The 17,233-nt window shown below is 40.6% G+C and overlaps 1 protein-coding gene across 2 annotated transcripts in view; it reads left to right on the top strand.

The window, feature by feature from the left end:
• The window catches only part of LOC306926936 (uncharacterized protein), a 190,678-nt gene that overhangs the window by 111,671 nt on the left and 61,774 nt on the right, over positions 1-17,233 (top strand). For both annotated transcript variants that reach the window (XM_079506453.1, XM_079506454.1), the window contains 2 exons: positions 3,168-3,289; positions 6,615-6,647. In XM_079506453.1, the coding sequence (XP_079362579.1) occupies positions 3,168-3,289; positions 6,615-6,647 (155 nt within the window). The remainder of the gene's footprint in view (positions 1-3,167; positions 3,290-6,614; positions 6,648-17,233) is intronic.

Here is a 17,233-nt window from a genome sequence, read left to right on the forward strand (position 1 = left end):
GCAGAAGCAATGCGTTGTGAGCTTGTACTGTGTAGATCAACTATTTTTTTAGACGTTTGTGAATTTTTGAATGTTGTGGCTGCATAATTGTAGATATCGATGTTATCTGCAAATGATGGCCCATATACCGACCAAAGCTATCGGTCATGCTCTGATCAGTCGCCCCTTTTCCCATTCTCTCCCCTCAGCCTCTTGCCAATCGCTATCTCCTATCGGGCCAAGCCTCCTATCTCCTATCGGGCCAAGCTTCCAACACATTCCTCAGATCTGGGTTTGATGCATTTTCAAGTGCTGACACCTCCATGTTTTAATTGACTTACAGGTGCAAAGATCAGCTCACGGCTGCCAAAATACAGCGCCTGGCCAAAAAAGGCAAGAGATCTATGGGCTAATGTAAAGAAATTACTCAAAATGGTAATTTCACACAAAAGAGGATGTTTCATCTCAGAAAGACTGGAACAGAGCCATATATAGGCCTACTGTAACTGTACACATTGTAATGCATATGGTAGAGGGTGTATAATGTATCTTGAATATGCTTTTAATGGTTTGCTCTGGAAGGTAGCTGCCAAGATAAAATACTTATGAGAAACATGAGTTCATAGCAAATTAGAATGAGTGATTGGTGATGATTGTAGCAATCCAGAAGTGAAGAAACAATAATCTGTTTCTAGGGAGTTTTTCCACTATTGCTCACTTTGAGAGTTTCCTGGCTTTATTTCCTGAATCGACAAATCTGAGTTGTGTAATGTTATGTACTTTCCCTAAAAATGTTGACGTGAGTATAATAGTATGGTGAATGCATTGTAATGTGTGGATCCAAATTAGAGCCCAACTGTATATTGATTTCACTGATATATCGGCCATAATTGTGTTTTCTTTTGATGCTGTGTTGGCAGTTACAGTATGCAGCCAATTCTTAACCACTTCAACCTGGCATCCCTATTTTAGGCATGTCATTAGGAAAAAATAGCAGATTCAGTAGTAGTAACCATTAGCAGTTATGTATTTTACTGTTAACTGTTAATCAGCCATTCATTGCAGACTCTACTTCAAATAAATATCAATGTGATTGTTTGAGTTGACTTCAAATGCAAAGGTAACAGTCTTGTAGTGTTGCATTTTTGAACTACTAAGTGCTGTGTTTTTGAAAGCCACTACTTCTATACTGTATTTTGAAAGAGTATCTTTAAAGTGGATCGTACAGGTTTTTCATCAGATGTTATCAGCATTCATTGTGCATCAGCTGGTTATTGTGGTGGCCCCAGGCTCTCATTATAAGAGCATTGTTCAGCCACCTCCACAACAAAGACTAGAATTGTTCCTCTGATGTCCAAAACACACACATACACAAAGTGTATACAGTGTACACATAGCTGCTTTAGTTAATTGCAATTTTTAAGATCAATGCGTTGTCTAATCTATTTTTCTTTTGGGCATCTTTCTATCACATGCGCTTAATGATGCACTACCATATATTTTCAAGGCTTTCGAATTTAGATGATATACTGTAAATGTCAGGTAGTCACCAACTCACCATTCTGTATTAATCAAAGCTATGAAACTATCTTAAAAAGCTTTCCAATTCAGAGAAATAAAAATGGTATGAGTCTATTTAAGTATTCAGCACAACCTTCAGTTATTGCCTACATCACCTTACAATTATTGCCTGTTTTTATGAGATGGGATTCTCTGCTTATGATATCTCTGGGTAATTTACCCTTCAACAGTGAGTGAGTGAGTGAGTGAGTGAGTGAGTGAGTGAGTGAGTGAGTGAGTGAGTGAGTGAGTGAGTGAGTGAGTGAGTGAGTGAGTGAGTGCATTAACAATTGTACAAATCCACATCCTGTCAGTTTAATGTGACACAATGACAAATTGGCATAAAGATAACCAGTCTGAGCAAGGGGCAACTTCAGAGATTTACACCCACTCCTCATAGTCTTCAGTAATCAAATAATTGCTCAACATGGTTCATGTCTAAGCCAGTACATCAAGAAATCTAACTAAACTATTAATCAGCTTATGGCAATAAAGGAACGCTTAAGGGTCCAACTTCCTTCATACCTCAAGATCTACCTTTCCTTCTATAATATATACTGTAACTTTGGGTATCATAGAGATTAGTAACTAGCAAGTATAGTGGAAAAAATAATTAGAAACTAGTTTCAGTACAGGATGTGGAGCAAGTGCTTCCTCTGGTTGCTTCCATGGCTGTGGGTGCTCTGCTTCAAACAACACAAATGTGAATAGCAGCACGAGATTAAAATGCAAGGCTTGACTCAGATGCATATTCTTATATTATGATATTATTATGCTATTATACTATTCCCACTTTTTGTGGTTCTTTATACTTAATTTCACTCCAGATTAAGACAAATTCAGAGATGGGTCCCCTGGTCGCAGCGAACGTATTTCCTGTAGGCGGAGACAACGTTTCTCTCCAAAGTTGAATGTTGCCACTACTGTTGGAGCAGCCATAATCTACACAGGTTCATCCCGATGTTCTGGGCATCTTTGTAAAGTTAGTGTTAGTAAAAAGCAGGTAAAAGAGTAACGTTTGAGCAGTCTAACATCAGTCAATCTACCATTCAATGTAGTAGAAGACCTGCCTGTTTGTTTACACCGCAGATATGTCATCTCTGCCTACAGGAAATACGTTCACCGCGACCACCGCAACCTCAATTTTTCTATACAGGGAGATTGCTGATATCAGCAAACTCAACATCAACTAATGATCCATTCATGAAGCTCATGTCGAGCCCTGCTCAGTATTAGGCCTTTGTGATTGCGTCCTAGTGAGGCCTCATTCACACATGTTGTTACAGTTATTTATTTTTCAGAACACTCAAGTCTTTGTTGATGATTCTGACTCAATAATGATACTAAGAGGATTTATATTATAAACGTGTTCACCATACCTTTCAGCTGTATATGGGGTCATTGCGCAAAGATCCCATAACACATCATATCGTAGTGATTTTCTCTTTTGTGTGTGCTCCTAAAACCCTGTTGTCCACTGAGAATTCTAATAAGAAATGTTTTCACTAACAATGCAGCTCAGAGTGTTCCTGTGACTTTTCCCTTAATGGGATGGAAAATGGATTGAGCCAATTTTGGAATCTTAATCTGTAAAGTAAAGTGTAAGTAAAGTGTGTTTTCTCCTACAGAGACCTCAGAATGCTTCATTTGCAAAGACGTTCAACTTCTGGACAGTGACCCCCTGAGGAATTTCTGTGACTGTAAAACTCTGCTTGCCCATCATGTGTGTCTGTCCAAATGGATCCAGAGGGTAAGAAGTTCTACATCCGTGTTCAAGCAATAGCTTGATATATTTCATGTAAAACAAAATCAAATGCAATTATACTGTACTATTGCGGGCAGATTCCACACTTCTCATTCTCCCCTGCTGTTCTACAATCTTATGTCCCTTTAATCTGCTGTGTGTGCAACAGGTTGTCTTTATTTAACTTTCAAACAACAGGGGATTTCTGGTGGTGGTGAACTCTTATATCTGATATTACAGAATTTATTGAAACAATGTGCCAGTGTATCTAGTTCTAACGGGAAAAAAGCCACATGTGCTCTTAACACCATAAGCATTAGCATTAAGAACTTGTTATGCATTGGGAAATGTCTGTTCATCTGACAGTAGTATAGCTGCATTCAAGCTGCATTCAATCCTGTTTGGATTTGTCTACGCAAAATTAAAATGTATCTCCTGTAAGACCAAAGTTTGTCCCATGCACTGTTGATCTTACGGTATGTGAGTATAGTCAGTCATTCATGTGCTGCTTGAGGACACTTCTTCTATAGTGGCTTCACTCCTGTGAGCCTTGGGTCTGTTTGAATATTCCACAAGTGGTAGACAACGTGCTACAGGAGACCTTTCATCTGCACTACCCAGCTGTCACAGTGAAGAGCCACTTCCATTAAGTGTGTGTGTCTCCCTGCTACCCAGTTCCGCACACACACACACACACACACACACACACACACACACACACACACACACACACACACAGTCGCACACCCACGCATGCACACACTAGTACACTCTCTTAGCAGGGAAGGGAGTTTCTGCATGTGTGTGTGTGTGTGTGTGTGTGTGTGTGTGTGTGTGTGTGTGTGTGTGTGTGTGTGTGTGTGTGTGTGTGTGTGTGTGTGTGTGTGCGTGTGCGTGACTGCGTGTGTGTGTGCGCATGTGTGTGCACTTTTAGAGTACTTGGGTTAGGCAACCCCTTTCCCCTTTTTACGGAACAGAAATCTACAATTGACCTGTCACTTTTGCTCTGATGGCCATCTCTACAAAGCGGGTCATGCACGTATGTCTAAAGTGCCTCTTAACCGCATTTTATGAAGCCAGAAAATGTAATCCAATTACGATTTGACTTGTGAGAGCCGGCCGGCCAGGGAGTGATAGCATGTGCCGTTACCACTCCTAAAAGCAGCTTGAACGAGAGAAGTGAAAAAAAGAAGGCAAATGTTATGTCCTTATTTAATTTCACACAGTGTCACACAGATGTCGCTTAAAAGGAACACACAGCGAGCCTGCCCGATTCAAACAGAACTTAAGTGGCACTGACGTTATGCCTGAATTATACTCTGCCATATGACGGTGTCCCACACCATACAGCCGATCTCAATGCATCGCAGTGCAACGTGTTGTCCATCGGCTGTTTTTGGCATGGGACACCGCCATACGGCTAAGTATAAATCAAGCTTAACTGTTGATCCACTCTTCAGCTGTTTGCTGCAGCGGAGGACTTATTGGCGTGATTATCATCTGCACTGAGGCAAACCATAAGCTATCTTTTTTTAGATTGCCTCATTTGTCCCTCCTCAGCCCCCCTTCCGCGTTCAGGCTCCCAAAGACAAATAGCATGGCACAAAACTAATTAGTAACCAGGAACTAGTTAAGAGATGCCCTTTGAAAAAACATGTCCCGAGGCATGATTTAAATATAGGGACAGAGCCAGTGACTGAGTGTGCCTGGGAGATCCCGGCCTCCAGGCGCACCACCACTTTGACCTTTGACCCTCATTATAGGGAGCGCATTCCTAGAGGGGTGCAACCCCTCGCAGCACAAAGTACAAGGGCATGGGAGGACTGTATGGCTCTCGTACTATACCAGCCCACCACGCCTGGTGTGTGTCTCACTATGGAACCCTCAAAAGGGCTCTCAAGAATCCAGGCCTTGAGAAAATACAGAGCAAGGACAGCAGTGTATACCATTACTTTCCGAAAGCCACGTTTTAAACCATCCGCAATCACTCTCCGTCTGCGATCCCAACAGATAAATATGTTTTTCATTTCTATACTGGCTCCATCTGGTTTCACTCTATTAAAGTTAATGGAAATGATATTCTGTTAAAAAAAATCTCTCGAGAATATGTAATCCAATCCATTTGAAATAAACCTCAGAGTAGTCGGAGTAAAGGGGGGGAAAAAAAGATCACTGTGGTAAGCCAGAGGCAGGCAAGCTTTAAAATGCTAACAACTACCTAGCTAAATATAGTTTTGTTCCAATGATAGACCTGAGAATGAAGCATTGATCGAAGTATGAAATGAAAAACATAGTATGGGAAATGGTAATGTAGATGGATGACATCGCAGCAGATGTTTTAACATGCTGAGATACAATAAAGCAATTTGTGTGTGTGTGTGTGTGTGTGTGTGTGTGTGTGTGTGTGTGTGTGTGTGTGTGTGTGTGTGTGTGTGTGTGTGTGTGTGTGTGTGTGTGTGTGTGTGCGCGTGTGCACGTGCAAGTGCAAGTGTGCAAGTGTGCGTGTGAGTGCGTGTGAGTGCGTGCGTGTGTGCGTGCGTGTGTGTGGTGGGGGGGTTTTCAATATCTATGTGCATGTTCATGTCAGCGTGTGTGCCCTTGACTGGGAGCGTGCATGCGTATATCTCCCCTTAATTGCGAGTAGTTTGAATAGTGAGTTAAGCTCCCCCGCCCTCTCTCTCATGGGTTGATAATTCTCATCATTGCAAACAGACTTGCTTTACATTCATTAGCCAAACACTCACAGCAATCAGGCCACAGTGCCAGGGGCAACGGTCCTCTTATAAAATCACATCGCCTAATAGCAGTGTTCTATAATTATATGCCATTAACATCTATCAAAATGTGCTCCTGCATGGCATGCATATTAGCAGTGGATTTGGCAATTGTGTTTGTACAAATGCTTTTCTTGCAATTTGCATCTTCGGTTAGTTAACACCAGCTTGAAGATTATTGCCGACATGTTATTTTCATTTCATGTGCAAGTGACATGCAGAGCAGTGTTTTGTTTAGTGAACTGTTACGCTTAGTGGGGGAAATAAAACAGCGTCTATTGGCATAAATAAACAACTACAAATGATCTTACAAGCACATTAAATACATTGGCAAAATGTGTATTAAGAGTGCTCAAATTGACATGTGTTTGTGTTAGAAATGCTTTCATTGCAACTATTATGTTTTTCATCAACAAACGTAATGAGTTTATTGACAAAAAAAAGAACCTGTAGGTTATGGTTATTATTGATAGCTCATTGTTAGAGTTAATATGGGTACTTTTCCTGTAGCTGTCTGTGTGATCTGTGATGATGTCTTACATTTTGCTTCTTTACAGGGGCATGACAGCTGCAGTGTGTGCAGAGCAGAGGTAAGTGTGTGTGTGTGTGTGTGTGTGTGTGTGCGTGCGTGCGTGCGTGCGTGCGTGCGTGCGTGCGTGCGTGCGTGCGTGCGTGTGCGCGTGTGTGTGCGTGTACACACGTAGTTTAGGGCAAGGGGGGGCTGCATTTTCCTAAGAATGTCCTAATGCTGTTGTTCATTTGAAAACACAACAGATTGTATATTGTGGAAATGCAGTGATGTCTCATTGTTTTTAATCCTGCTCTGTGAGATGCCGGGTACACAGCGTTTAGACAGACACCATTTAAGTCATTAAACAGAGGCATCAGCTCGCAGAGCAGATTTAACAACAGCAGATCCATAATACTAATGAGCAATCAGGTCTTTGTTTCTCTCTCTGTGATTTGGCTGATTTGCTAGCGGCCGTGTTGGTTATGAGCTGTAAGCTGTCTTTTATTCCTCATTATTGTACCAGAACACTCGTGAAAAAAAAAAAAGAGGGGAAACATTATAATATTTGGCAACGGATACAAGGCATGTAATGACAAAATCTGTATTCGTTTCATGGGCAGAAATTAATCACGCCTTCCTGCGGTACATTCCCCATGCAAATTTTCTGTCAACACGTTGCTGCTTCTTCTGTTTGTGAGTTTATTTGGACGAAACAGTGGGGCTGATGTGTCATCACAGATGGGGTCTTGTGCTCGACAAGGTGGACACATTACAAACAATCTCAGATTAGGCAGAGGTTTGCTGTTGATGTGCTGTATGTATTCATGCCCGCACAGTAGGTCAAAGCATCACGGCATGGGTACAGTGTGTTTTATTCATCGAGTATTATTGCTGCTGCTCCTGTCTGTTTGGGCAAGGAGACGGAAATGTCACGCTATATTCTTGTGACAACCTTCTTTATGATTTTGGTATTTTAAGATAATTAACAATATTCCCTATGAATACAACCACCCACTATCTCTCTCTCTCTCTCTCTCTCGCGCGCACGCACGCACACGCACACACACACACAAACACACACACACACACACACACACACACACACACACACACACACACACACACACACACACACACACACACACACACACACACACACACACACCCTACAGCATGTGTGCATGCATGCATGCACGCACGCACACAGACATAACTGCACAGACACACGCACAGTCACACACAGAAATGATAAAGTGTTCCATGAGGCTTATTGGCAGTCAGTTTTCTGTTTCAGTTGTTCGTCATCATACATCAAGTAGATTGGAAGTTGTGTCTATTTGGGTCCAACAGCAATCAGTACTGAGTGGGATGGATATTTATTTATTTATTATATCTTATTAGAGATGGTATGCATCTCCTGAGCACTCTCATCTGTGTGTGTTGGGGTATTCACAATAATAGTATATAGGGTGTCAACACAGAACCCTGCAAAGTTTTCATTCAAGCTCAAAATATCATACTGTAGCAGTGTATTGCAGCAAAATAAAAAATAAAAAACACTCATAGATATGAGCTACAGTTGTTAATCCTCTGACACAAGGATTTGTTGTCCATCACATGTAAATGCTTTATGAAGGCCATTTAGTGTTTGGTAAGTAGTCCAAATATCCCCATATCAGTTCACAGAGTCGAGACTGTTGTAATGTAGCGTACTGTCACTACATATTGTTTGATTACAAGTTAGTTTGAGGTTTCATGATGAAACCATGTTTGGCTGGAGGCAAAGTCACCATGTTGGGGCTGATGCAACGATCTCTGCTCTTCTAGTACCGATGAGGGGCCGTCGCCTGAACTTTTGCTGCAACTCCAGTTTACTCTTCACTCGTCTTTGTCCATTGTACCACTGGCATTGTCATCAATTATTAATGTAGAGCAGTAAATGGTCTGAGGGACATCCCAGTGAGAGCCCAGACAGCCATGAACTCAGAGGGCAGAGACGGCAGCACTGGTGAATGTTGCAAGTGCACAGATGTGCCATTTAGAGAATGATTGTTAGGAAGCTTCAACCGTATATTGATATGAACTCTGTTAAGTTAATGCATCACTATAATAACATTTTAATGCCCATAGTAGTAAAGCCATTTAATATTTGCCCACAGAGAGATATATATGTAGATCCGCAATGACTGTAATGACCATAATGATAATCATTTGGTCCTGCACTGCTATCACTCCGTAATGCCTTCTAGTTGCTCACCGGTGGTTAAAATTAAGAGCCTTTAGCTATTAAGACTTTGAAAAAACTCCCAGCAATTCTCATAATGTAGCCTCTGATTCCATGTGCCTGCCATTTAATTTTATTGCATTTTTTTGTTGATACCACTGTTTATTGTTGGTTGTTTTCTTTTCCTTTTCAGTTCCTTTTTTTTGCACTGGGGTCTCAAATGTGGGCCATTTGTATGAGTTATGCTAATGTGTTAGGGCAATGAATGCATTAATTTCATTAGCAAATGGCCTCAAAGCAATAATTACCAGAGTAGGTGTGTCACAAGCAATCATGTTAAAATTTGCCAGTTAATTATTAAGATTTTGTTCTGAGGGACCTGGATTTGACATGAGTCGCCGTGGGAGAAAAAGAAAAGGAGAAAAAAAGGAAAGAAAGAAGAGAAAGTTAATACATTCCAGTGGCTGAAGCTTCATTTATAATCCATTTTACCACTGCGTCGCTTGCCCACAAGAACTGACTTTCGAGCTAACGACGCATCGTTAGCTCGAAAGTCAGTTATTCTCGGCGAGTGACACCAATGTACGACGGATTATACATTTTGCTTAGGGCTAGGTGCTTATTGTGCTCTGTGGGGGTGACTGTGGTATTGCAAGGCTACTGGCGGGAGTTTTGCATGTTGACAGCTCACATTCTGGACTAATTACTGCAAATAACAGAGGGCTAGCTGGTGCTCCATGAATCCAGAGGGGTGCAATTATAAAGAAAAGGAGGGCCAGAGCCGCCTTAATGGCCTCTGCTCCCATTGATTGGAGTCCAGTGGAGTAGGCGTTGGCAGATAGTGGGGCGGCAGGAACAGATACACGGTGCCCCTTCCTTTGGCCCTGATTAGCCCCCCGTCCCACACCAGAGCTGGGTTACAGAGGGCAAACTTCACTGGTCTAATGACTCAGCTTTAATAGAAATCTAATACTCTAAAAGTGTTGGTTCCCAACCTTTCGGCCTTAATAGCCCCACCTTCTTAAATTAGAGAAAAGCTATCGCCCCCAAAACAGAATCTCTGGCGCAGGTCACAAGCTGAAATATTTCCGAGTGAAGACAAGATATGAAGATAGAATAAAAGCATCTGCATACACTGTGGGGAATTCGGGAAATGGCATAACGACTACATTGGGACTGGGAGAAACAAGGGTGAAAAATAATTGGCAAAAAAATACATCTGCATAAGAAGATTTAGAAGGGGATGTATTTAGAAATTTTGTCTGGAAAGTGAGTTATTATGTTTTCTACCTCGCTGTGATCTTTTCTCACAGCACCATACCACATTATTATGAAACTTGTTAGTAGCTTTGTTTTATAGTGTATAGGTGGAGCTCTTCATGTCCAGTCAAGGATTTGAGTTTCCTGTAACTACAGAAAACAGCAGTCCATTGTTCTGTGGAAAGATAAGGCATACTTGCCGCATTATGAAATGTGATGTTGGTGGGCTCCATAATCAAACTCCATAAACATTGAAAAGGGCACACTTTTATTTTTAGGTTCACAGAACTTCACAGAACCATGTGCAGATATGGTGGCTGCCAGCCTGTCTCATTTCAATATGTGTCAACTACCAGAGGCAAGAATTCAGACACCACAAAGAGGGAAATGACAGGCCAGATTGTCATGATGGAGAGTGGAATGCCAGAATGGAACAAAGTCAGTTGAAGAATAACAATCAGTCTTTGATTTTTATGGAAAATTGAAAACTAATTTATTCAAGTCATTAACATTATACCCTTGTTGTGTATGGCTGAAATGGCCTTATTATAGTCCATATAGATTTGTAACAATGACGACTTGCGAATAGGCGGTTGTGAATCCAGACCGGAGCCTTGCAGAGCTCCAGATCGTCAGCTTGCCGGTTATGTTGTCCACTAACACACTAATTACAGTAGCATAGGCTATATGTAGCCTACTGACGGCCAAGTATAGAATACTGTATAAGCTGTATCCTTTTTTCATGATATGCTAATTGAAAGAACCTTCTGACCTAGTTCTACAGAAGTGTCTAAGTGTAAATGTGGTGGCATTTGAGCTTAGCATTGGTGTCATTCACAAAAGTCTACCAATCTCTCCTCAGCCTTTTCACATTCACATTGGTGCAGTGAGGCACTTTTATAACCATAAAGTCATGTTTTACAAACCATATTCAAACATTAAAGACACAGTAGCTTGGTTTTTCTCATTGTGGAGAGCAGCGATCCAGAGTTGGTGTTGGCTAGACCTCTCGCAGTAACAAGTAACAAGCTTGGTGTTGTTTTGTTTTGTTTTGTTTTTGTTTTTGTTTTTTTCTGTTTTTCATTTGTCTGAGCAAGAACTCCAAATTATTAATCTGGACCACTGTGGTTCAAATGTGTGATGATGTCTTGCCTGTGCATTCCGGCAAATAGGAACAGACTGAACTCCTGACGTACTGTATCAGGACCAGTGTACCTCCCATCACACTGAGTTAATATTGAATTGCATCGCTAAAAGAAAATTGTATCATGCCCACTTATTTAGTTTTCATTAGTTATACTGTACATCACAATGCAAATGTCACTCCAGAAGACAGACAGACTAACTTGAGAAATAGGTTTCTACAGTACTGTGTACAGTTGATCCTCTGCACTTCAAACCCTCCGACACTAGCCTTCCTCACCATGTGTCTCTCAAGTGTCTCCTTAAAGGTGATAACGTTTTCAACCCCCTCTTCACACAATCTCTCTTTGAAATGAAGGGGAAAAAGGGTAATCATGACTTGATATTGCATGGAAAGCAGCTTATCCTTTGATTTAGATGAATGCAGCAGCTGCCAGACTCTTCATTTGACTAAAAGCAGGACATTCTGCCCAGGCCTCTCACATGTCACTATAAGCCTCTGTCAGGAGAGATGTCACATGAAAGGAATGCCTCCTTGTGGCTTTCCCAGGACAATGGAACTTGGCCTTGAGGTGACTCGGGTGGGCGTGCGTGCATGCACGTGCATAGACACACAGCAACGTGAGGCGTTGCATGGCTTTTTAATTACAAGTTATAAATAATTTGTCCCACCCAATTGCCATATTGACACACAGTTAGGATGAATGATTTTATTTTCTTCCACATACTGTACATCCTTAACCACTTAAGGGCAATTCGCTGTACTTCGCCGTACAGCGTATAGCAAAAATAGCCGATCTACAAGCTCATCGCTATATTTGAGGATTTTGTAAGATTTTCTAAAACGGCGAGCTGTATTAAATCACATGCCCAATATAGGGCTGCCAGGTTGAAAGTTTGTAAGTCCCTGTGCAATGGAGTGCGCCTCTTAATTTGTTGAAAATACACAAAACTTTGGGAGATTTTGGGTGTTGGTGCAAATGAGTACACATTTGGGCTGGTCCCTGTGTCAGTATTGAGAATGGAAAGCCACAAGGTTACTTGAGGAATAACAACCAGCCTGCCTGGTCAGATAAGGTCACAAACAAGATTTAATTTGCATCAATAGCAGGGTCAGTCTGTATAGCTATTATTCCCAGCCAAGAGTTGGATTGTGGTAATTTCACTCTCTTTTTATTTAACCCTGATGCCCTCTCCCCTCCTCCCGCCACCCCAGCCCCAAGCACAATTCATTTGAGTTCCTGTCCAGGAGGTTCCTGAGGCTGATTCAATTAAACGCTCCTTTAATTGGCTCTCAGGCATTCAAATTGAAACTGATGGGGAATTAATAACAGCTACGACTGGTTGCCATGCAGCTTGGAACCTTGGGAACATCCTTGAGAGATTGTGTCCTGTGACATTGGCCTGACCTCTGTGTCCCGTGTTTCTGTAACAGAGTGTCTGTTTCGGTACTAGTTTGATGACACAGCTGCCAGAGGAAAATGCCAAGTCACATTTGGTTTGCACTCCTCCCCGCTGGCCTGCCGTTCGTCTCCTTGTCAGCACCCTCACCCCAGCCTTTTGGCACTAACTCTGTAGAACTATGGGAAACCAGGAGCCAGATGTTGGACGTTTTCCATAAACCACTTTAAAAAAAACACAACGTACACAAGAACATACTGTACACACATTTATTCAAAAATTCTAAAAGACCTTGAAGTTCCAATCAGTACGTTTTATGTCCTCTTCCGACAGAGAGAGCGAAATTGCAACTTTAACACCCATCATTTGAATTTATTGGAAACCAAGCATCTACCACTCATCCAAGAAGGAATCCCTGCTTCGTCAGGGGATATAATTTACAATTTAGGCATTTAGCAGACGCTCTTAATCCAGAGCGATATGTTGGGCTTATTGGTGTCCTACCTACCCGACACCAGGATCTACATTTCTCAATGGAAGAGTAGGGAGACCACCTCCAACTACTCAGTTATTGTTTTAACATACTCATACAGATTGGTAATGTTTTATTTATAATAAGTTCTGGATTGCAGCTTTATGTGCACATTTCCTGTTATTAATCACAAACTCCTTCAAATCCCGCAATTAGCAATCAATGATCATTGAAGCATGACCATATATATTCACCACCCAAGCGTAACATAAGAGCTGCCATGTAAATATGTTCAGTGCGTCGTGGTACTTCTTTAATTTATGATTTAAGTGAGACGAATAATATAATAAAAGTGACTTTTCCATCTTTAAAGTTGATCTGTATGGATAGATACCCTGGATCCCCCCTCCCGAAAAACAGTCTATCCCTTGAAAGCATCACGATTGATGTTAATGAGAGACATATTGGAGAAGGAAATTAAAGATGTGCACAGAAATGAAGGTTTGAAATGCACCATTAATAACCCCACCCCTCCCGAAGCATTACTGCAGCCCATCCTCACCATGAAGTCTGGCTGGCAGTGGCTGCCATTGTCTGTCAGTCATTTTACATCATTATGCATAATCCACTATAATCACAGAACAATTTAGTATTACATTTTCAAATGTTACACCTTACTTTTTGGTGGTTACCATGGTTATCTTAGACATATGTATGATGTGTTCTACCCTTTGTAATAGAATATTAAGGAGTGAGGCATCTAAATCCAAGGCAGGACATAAATGCATGCAGGAACATTTCAAAGGCTGATTCAAAAAAAAGAAAAAGAAAAAAGTAATACATACAGTACAGCCAATGCAGCAGTCAAGGTTCAGGCAACAGGCCAAGCATTATAAAAGTATTCTTTCATTAATCCTTTACTGCATTTGAAGAACAGAATATTAAAAATCACAAGACACACTGTCATGACATGTACTGTGTACGTGTAGACCAATAGGTTCAGCAAACATTCTCATGTCAAGGTAATTTTTTACTTTAAATTCAAATCTTTTATATAGAGAGTCATTTACCACCTTAGGGCTAGACTCATTAAAAGTGTATAGACGTATGAAATCCATCTTCAACAAAGTGTAGCTTTATATCCACACCAAGCCTGTGATATGAATATTATTATATAATCATTTAGGGGTGAAACTATTTAATTAAACCGTAGTAATTAAATAATCGTTTAATCATAGTATACATTATTTGTCATTCGCAATGTCATCAAAATGTGAATGATTGTCTTTGTTACTTTTTACAACATTTATAGTTAGACATGATTTCAAGATGTACTTTTGGGTTCAGATTTCAGACTTATGTTGAGCATAATTCCGTACGTTATTACCTTAAGTTACCATTGTATTGCCTAAATTAATTGTTTGCCCAAAGAATCTAAAAACAAAACAAAAACAAAAAAGATGATTAATCAATTATGAAAATGATATGGCTATTTGCAGCCCTATAATTAGTGTTATAATGATGGCTGCATAAGAGACAGCATTTTAGAAGGATTTGTGTATTGAGGCTTATCTGGATTTATACCACAGCACCAACACTAACAGACCACCTACTGTAGCATAAATACACCATTCTAATTAATTTGGGGGTACATAAATTCACTGTAACACAAAACAGATGTGTTGAATTTGTTCACAGCTAAAACCAAAAAAAAGAGTAAAAAGAGAGAATGCGTTCACCATAGTAGGCAAGGCAATTTTATTTTTATAGCACATTTAAACAAAAGGACATTCAGTGTGTATTTTCTATACAAGCTATTTTTAATAACTGGTGACAAAAAAACTGTATGTTGATGTTCCTGTATGTACACTACATTTGTATTTAACAAAGTTAGCTGTCATATCTTAGCTTACATATAACATTATAAGCATCGTTTATACATGCGGTGCCCGCACTGCCCGGCTGTAGAGCACAGGGTCGGTAACGATGGAAGTTGGAGCTCCATGCCCCACCATGTACATGTACCCTTGTCAGAGTACCCGTTCGTCTGTGTCACTTTTATTCCCATATATGGATATTTCTGTATCTGTCTCTCTGTGTCCCTTTATTCCTAATATATGGAGTTCTGTGTCAGGCATGCCCAAATATGGAGTGTTGTGATGTCAGAACAGGCCAGCTCCATATATGGAGCCTGCAGCCTGGGCAGTGGGCAGGGGCCCTGTCCAGAGCCCCGGGCAGAGGCCTTTTGTGGCGGTTCTGGACAACCGTGGGTCAGACTGACTCGACACCGTGCACTGCACTCTCTGCGTGGGTGTGGAGCGCGTGTGTCGAATTTGAAGTCGGAGGGGGCGAATGGTTCTCGAGTTACGTGCATTACAGACGTACACACATACAGACGTACGTACGTACAGAGACGTGGTGCATTTATGGATAGATTTTTTATCTTGTACAATGTAGGTATAGAGCGTCGCAGTCCCGCCCCCTTTCATGACGACGAGAGACCCGGAAAAGAATTCCCCGTTCATTTTCCTCAAAGCCAACTCGAGTTGTGACAAATCATGACAATAAACACAATGTTTTGGGCTGATCAAATAATTAGAAAGAAGAAAAACAAAACAAAAAGCATTGTATCCTGCCTTTTTTTCTTCTTTATAATTATTTGATCAGCCCAAAACATTGTGTTTATTGTCATGATTTGTCACAACTCGAGTTGGCTTTGTCCGCGGCATAAACGTCTTTAAATAAATACTTTTTGAAAAGTCTATGAGGAAAATGAACGGAGAATTATTTTCCGGGTCTCTTGAGGGGGCGGGACTGCGACGCTCTATAATTTTAACACATTAAAGTTCCACAATCATAACTGTAGATGTTTACTAAACCCAATTTGAACAATTTTAACCACTTAAGCCTTATTTTAAAGAAGGACCAAAAATCGCATATCTACAAGCTCACATCGTGATGCATTGTGAGCTTATCTCACCGTATTTTGATATTTTGGAAAACATTCTTCTTTAATGACATTCCCAAAATAGAGATGCCAGGTTGAAAGTGGTTAAAAAACAAAGCAACACACAAATTATTTCCTATCTCATTTCATCTTTGAAAAAAACAAAAACAACAACAATGTCAAACTTGACATCAGAACATTCCAAACATCCAAATGGTTGTGCATGATACGGTAGAGACTGTCAAACACTGTTCCATCATATTCTGTTCAGTGTTAACAGTGTTGTTCTCAATAATACACCAGTGCTTCTCAAACTTCTTCTTGTCAAAATGTATTATAATAGTATATTGAAAATATTTTATTTTAAATAGCCTTTGTTTTTAGGGTTAAAACTTTCCTCTTTCCTCTTTTTATTTGTTAAACAAGGTTTATTAATTGTATATAGCTGTGCAAGTGCTGAAATATTTACCATTGAGCTAATAGAGCCTAGCTGCCTGCTTGCTCAGGGGAGAAATACAATATTGACCATCAGCTCAAAATCCTGTGTCTACGTGAGACATGACCTTTGACACGATCTAAATATCTCAATAGAAGAGCGGGGAGAAAAATACAACCACCCCAATTAAGTTATATTGTATTAACATATTCTACCATACAGATTGGGCAAAATTACATTTTATTCGCTTTAATGTCTTCTACATCCTCTATGTTTCTATGTCAGTCGTTCTTCGATTTTTCAAAAATAGCAGACCTACAAGCTCGTAGCGCGCCACTCGGTGGCACGCTATGAGCTTGTAGATCTGCTATTTTTCAATAGCTAAAGCATAACATAATGCTAACACCAAAAGGGGTTCCCGCCCAAAATGGGTTAAAAAAAGTCACATAGTGCTGCTATAACCATTATAACTATTTTAACCGTAGTGCATGGTTACAATTATTTTGTTGCTCTAGTATTAACACATGTTGCTGGAACCCTGTGGGGGTCCCCGGACCCCACTTTGGGCACCACTGCAACACACATCTCAGCTCACCAAAAGCTTCACTGTAACACTATCAGATTTTGTTCCATCCTTCCTGTTTTGCAGTTTGGAATTGGTCTAAATAGGGCATATGAAATGGACTCTGTTTAATCTGAGCAATGAAATGTAGACCGTGTAATCAGGCCTCGTTCACATGTGGGCCATGATAAGACTGTTTTTATTTGTGTGTAAATCTATC

Source organism: Electrona antarctica, assembly GCF_951216825.1.
Source record: "Electrona antarctica genome assembly, chromosome: 7".
Taxonomy (NCBI): Eukaryota; Metazoa; Chordata; class Actinopteri; order Myctophiformes; family Myctophidae; genus Electrona; species Electrona antarctica.